The 5,969-nt window shown below is 34.3% G+C and overlaps 1 protein-coding gene across 4 annotated transcripts in view; it reads left to right on the forward strand.

The window, feature by feature from the left end:
* Positions 1-1,442: 1,442 nt before the first annotated feature.
* Positions 1,443-5,969, forward strand: part of LOC144966209 (integrin alpha-4-like) — a 62,824-nt gene continuing 58,297 nt past the window's right edge. The window contains exons 1-2 of one of the 4 annotated variants that reach the window (XM_078902381.1): positions 1,443-1,568; positions 3,802-4,510. In XM_078902381.1, the coding sequence (XP_078758507.1) occupies positions 4,314-4,510 (197 nt within the window). In that variant the 5' untranslated portion in view covers positions 1,443-1,568; positions 3,802-4,313. Of the gene's footprint in view, positions 1,601-3,801; positions 4,511-5,969 lie in introns of all 4 variants that reach the window. The other 3 variants (XM_078902380.1, XM_078902382.1, XM_078902383.1) reach the window with 3 other exon arrangements.

Raw genomic sequence — 5,969 nt, forward strand, 5'->3', positions numbered from 1 at the left:
TTTTTGCCATCCACGTTTATGAGTAATTCTCACTTAACTGTATTAACTAGACTATGGTTACACATAGTTTGTGTGTTGGTCCGTTATACTTCCGGATGGCAATGTTGTAAGGTTTTTAGCCAAGTGCACACTATCTATAGATAGAGTGAAGATGGCGTCACTCGGGTCTTTGTTATTGTTTTTTGCCATCCACGGTTATGAGTAATTCTTACTTAACTGTATTATCCAGACAACAAAAGTTCATGGTTACACAGAGTTTTTAAAATGTTGGTTCGTTTTACTTCCGGATGGCAATGTTGTGAGTTTCTTAACAACCGCATACTATCTTTAGAAAATGAATGTCACTCAGGTCTTTGTTATTGTTTTTAGCCACCCATTTTTATGAGTAGATCTCACAAAATAGATCGTATTAATCAGACAATACAAGTTTACGGATACACATTGTTTTGCGTGTTGGTACGTTATAGATATTATGCGCTTGACTAAGAAGCTCACAACATTACCATCCAGAAGTATAATGGACCAACTCACAAAACTATGCGTAACCTTAAACGTTTATAGTCTGGTTAATACAGTTTAGTAAGAATTACTCACAAAACTTGATGGGAAAAATCAATAACAAAGGCCTGAGTGACGCCATCTTTGTTCTATCTATAGATCGTTCGAAGATGACGTCACTCATGTCTTTGTTTTTGTTTTTTTGCCATCCGCGTTTATGAGTCATGCTCACTGAACTGTATTAACCTGACTATAAACCTTCAAGGTTACACAAGGTTTTGTGTGTTGCCAGTTTTACTTCCGGATGGCAATGTTTTGAACTTCTTAGCCAAGCGCATACTATCTATAGATAGTATGCAGATGACGTCACTCAGGCCTTTGTTATTGTATTTTGCCATCCGCGTTTGTGAGTTGTTCTCACTAAACTGTATTAACCAGACTATAAAAGTTCATGGTTACACAAAGTTTGTGTGTTGGTCCGTTATACTTCCGGATGGCAATGTTGTGAACTCCTTGGCCAAGCGCGTTCTATCTATATCCGACTGGCGGATGTTATGAGTTTTTTAACTAAACGCAATGCATCGATAAGGCCCATCCCGACATCATACGGGATGGAGACGAGTAATTACCGTTTTTCAATCAAAACTTCTCAATGCAACAAAGTGCAGTTTTCTCCATTAAATTTCCAACGATGATTGACGCCCTATTTACAACAGTAACTGTGTAACACACCACCAACCTACTCAGGACAGGAAGAAGTTGCCGACCGACACAAGTGGCTCAAGATGAATTATCTTTCTTTTGTCAAGTTCCATTTAAACGAATGTTGCATATAGTCAAAGTAAACAGTTGTGAGATATCGAGATTTTAAGTTATTTTCTAAGGCTAAATTGTGATTTGCTTTTAATATCTGATGTTGTGAGTATTCGTACTTTCAACTTGAAGACCCGAAGAACTAGGATGTGCTACGAAGAAGAATGTTATTCATTGTTATAACACACGTGTTATACGTACACAATATCTTTATAAGTCATTTTTATAAACACCTTCAAAAACTCTGTGTTGCATTTGTGTGTAAATTATAGAAGTGAATTGAGTGAATGTATTAACTACCTATCAAATAATAGCGATGAGTTTAGTAGTAGACTGAGAAAACACACATTTTATTATTGTGACTAGAAAACTTAGAATTTAGATATCGATCAATTATCAATATAGTCCTTAGGTTGTCAAAAAGAAGACTCAAACCTGAGACCTCAAAGCTATGACGTTTTAAAGCGTCAGGTTTCAGACATCTCGACAACTAGGAAGTTGGTTTCATCGATCGATATTTGAATTGAAGTTTACTGACCAAAATCGGAAAATGTATTGAGTAATATAGAAAGACTGTTGTTGACTTTATACTATTGTTTATCAGTCAAATATATGACTGTAAATTATTACATCTTATAATAATCATAATAAGCAAGGTATCAAAACAATTAAGAGCATAAACGGGCATCAATACATCATCAATATAAATGTCACATACAATACATTTAAAATTCAATTCAGTAAATATTTCCTGAATAGATGTGTTTTCAGGGCTTTTTTGAAAATGTGTATTGAGCTCGAGAATCTCACAGATTGAGGAAGATCATTCCAAATCGTGGAATAAGAGACCTATCACCAAAATACTTAAGTTTAGTTTTAAAATATGTCTGTAAACTTTACACTCTATCTATAGGTTTTTGTGTTTTGATTATTTCAATACTCGGTTCACATTAAGCGTCATTTCTGTTTGGTAAAACATACCAACAAGCAAACAAACAACATCTGAAAATAACACATTTGTGTACGATCGGTGTTTAGACCATATTTATTCTCTAAACATTGAATGTTGTTATTAATTACTTGCCCAACAAAATTATTTTGAAAAAAGAAAATAAGAAAAAAGAAGACTGTAAACAGTGATAAAATGTTAACCGCTATCTATCTAAATAATATTATTATTTTGCCACAGGAAGTGTATAATATCGCAAAATTTCAACTCCAACGTAGCATAACTCAGTATTGTTGTTTCGAAAGGACTACTGGATATATCGAATGTGTGTTAGATTTAAAAACTCAAATTGTTATGTTGTTACACAGCTATTAAAAAAAAAATTATCACATAAATATCCAACCAGTAACCGACCAAGCTTGATTATCATACACTGACCAATAGGACAGGGACAGCGTGGCTCAGCGGTAAGGTCTTTGCTTGGTACCCAAAAGGTACCGAGTTCGATCACCCACCGCTGCACTGTGTGCCCTTGAGCAAGTCACCTCTCCCTAGCTCAAATTGCGGCGCTGCACTGCGGCTGATGCCTGGGTTATTCCAGTCTTCCCCTGGAATAGACCCGAGATACAAATTTCCCCTATGGGATGAATAAAGGGAAGTTTATTTTATTATTTGTTATGTCCTTTCCTTTCATACATCGATCAATTAAAACGATTCCAAACTTCCCAGAAACCAGTTTGAAGTGTCCGTTTTGCAAATTTGTGACAAGTTGGGGGTCAATAAAGTTGGTCGATATAATAATAATAATAATAATAATAATAATAATAATAATAATAATAATAATAATAATAATAATAATCATAATCATAATAATCATAATAATAATAATAATAATAATAATAATAATAATAATAATAATATACGTTATAGGATTCTTGTACTCTGGCGTTCGGAATTTCAAAAGTGTTCCAAATTACTATGTAACATTTGGGAACGAGTTTGATATGCCAGACACAGAATGATTTTATTACACACCCCAGATAACCTTTCAGATTAAATGAACTATAAGAAATCGTTCATTTTGTTTGTATTCATGGTCGTCTGCGTTGGTTTGTCCGAAATAGGAGCTTGGCAGTTTGACTTTTACCAGTTAACTGCTGTACTCTAGAAAAACAGGTCTTTAAAAATTTGGCCAGAAAACTCAACTTCAAATATCGATCGATTTAAAGGACCTTTATTATGGAAATAAAACCTCTCGAACCTGGGACCTCGCGAGTTTTTACCAAGATGGAAATTATTTACGTCGATTGATATAAAGACGCGTTTTCTGGTCATTAAATTTTTAAAAATCATGTCATTCCATAGTAAAATAAAGATAACACCGGATGCGTGCTAGTAGACATATTATCTTGAATCCACACTTGGTTTTTAACCAATAAACTGTGAAAAGATATATTAAAATATTTAGTCATCGATCGATATTTGAAGGACTAGTTTTGTAGCCAAATGTTTAAATTCATGTTTAATTCATTTTTTTCCAGAGTACCACAGTTTTAAAAAGTATTAATTATTATATGTTTGGATGTCTCATCGGGATTTCTCCAACACGACAAGGCGGGCTGTGAAAATAATTTTTAAAAGGTCGTGCCCAAATTTTTCAAAAAAGGTATTTTGGCAGCGTATGAACTGTTATACGTTTTGATTCCAGATATGAATGCGATCAAATGCTTTACGCGTCGTTGTTTGTTTTTCATTCTATCTTGACATAGTATTCTATTTGCGTTTTGATCAAGGGAACAGCAACAGACTTGATCTTCGTTGGGTAACATAATAGTCTTTTAAGGAATACCAAAGTGACTATATTTTACGATGCTATGATGGGAGGCGAAATATCTTTTATCGTTTTTGATTTGGTTCGTCTTGATCTAAATCTTAATTGAGGCTGTGTTTCAAAAAGAACAAAAAAAATAGATAGAAAAGAAAAAAAAAACAGACAGAAAAAAAAAAAACAATGAAAAAATAAAAACCGTATTTTAAAATCTCAAATTCATCTATGTCATGCGTGACCACCCCAGTCAAGGAAATGTCTAGAATTCTTCTAACAAGTTTCTTGGTATTTGTTTGGAACCCGATAAACCATGGGTTTAATATTGACACTCAGAATATCAAAGTGTTCTCAGGAGTCAGCGGAACACACTTTGGATACACGATGCGGTTTGACAATAAAGCTGTTAAGGAAGGCCATATTAAGTAAGTCATTCTCTTGTTTTCAACATTCAATGTCATTGTATTGCCGTATGTATTCTGAAAAATAAAACGTTTTTAAAAAATAATTTGGCCAGAAAATCGGCCTTCCAATATCGGTCGTTTGAAATGACCCATATCTTATTGAAAATTCTCAATTTAGTAATGTAATTAGTGCGAATATCTTGGACGGTTATTGATGCTATGAGTTTAGGTAAAATGCTCACAACATCCGCCAGTCGGAAATAACGTACCGTCACACAAAACTACGAGTAACCTTGAGACTACAAATTCTGATTGATATAATTTATTGAGAACTAATTACCAAAATGGCTGCCTTAATACAATAACAAAGAGTGGAATGGTGTCAATTTCGTTCCTTCAACAGTCTATTTGATATAATTTAGTGAGAAGTAATCACTATTGTGCGCACGACGAAAGATAGAATAAGAGACAGTAACCGGGATCGGTTCTGTCGGCCACATAGCCTCAATATTAATTAAAATTTATTTCTAATTTCATCAATATTTGGAGTAAAAACATAGTTCTTGGTATCAAACCTATTGTAAATTCGACGCTGATCACGAATCTGACGTCAAAACAGCGAAAATCCGAAAAAAAGTCCAATTTTTTATACTGTCACGCCCCCGATCGCCGATCGCCTCGAAAAATGTTAAGCAAGGCGGGCTTTGCGAGCGATCGACCGTCCCTCAGCTTATCGGCCAAGTATTTGGCTACACACATTGCGTTTTCACCCCTGTTTGCCTGATCGGCATTCGAACCACGATCAAAGCCGTGCGTGTATGGAGCCTTTAAAGGGTCATGGTGATCCGTCAGTACAGTTTAAGTTCTGTGCAGAGCATGGAACATTATTTTTAAAGGTGAAGGTCAGAAGTCATTAATTCAATACGACTTTCTTTCGTTCGGTGCAGTATACGGAAAATTATTTTAAAAGGTGAAGGTCAGGAGTCATTAATATTTCGATAAATAACTGCTTACCGGACCTTCGATTTAAATTGTTTAAGCCAATATCATGATTACATCACAAGCGGTTATTAATGCATTTTAGAGTCAAATTAGGTGTGAAAGACAGCTGGTTGGTAATTTAAAATAATCTTTTGGTACGCATGAAAACAAATCCAACGTTTTTCTTTTTCTTGGGTCAAAATTTCATTCAAGCAGATGGAGAAAAGACAAGTTATGGTGAATAGAAGTAGATACTAATACCATACAATTTGGTCACGACGTATCAAAGAATCTTACTTCGAGGGGTGGAATAAACTCGTTAAATTTGTATCGTGCAATAACACATAATCGCAAGCTCGTAGTGTTATTCAGTACAATAAAATTAACTAGTTTACTGAATAGAAAGAAATGAAATAATCGTATATTATAACAGCCCTTTTATAGTCACATATTGGATGTTATATTACAATCTTTAACCGTTATTAATTATTTCGTAACT

This window comes from Berghia stephanieae, chromosome 2 (genome assembly GCF_034508935.2).
Source record: "Berghia stephanieae isolate SIO BIC M18660-M18661 chromosome 2, UCSD_Bste_1.3, whole genome shotgun sequence".
In the NCBI taxonomy this organism is placed as follows: Eukaryota; Metazoa; Mollusca; class Gastropoda; order Nudibranchia; family Aeolidiidae; genus Berghia; species Berghia stephanieae.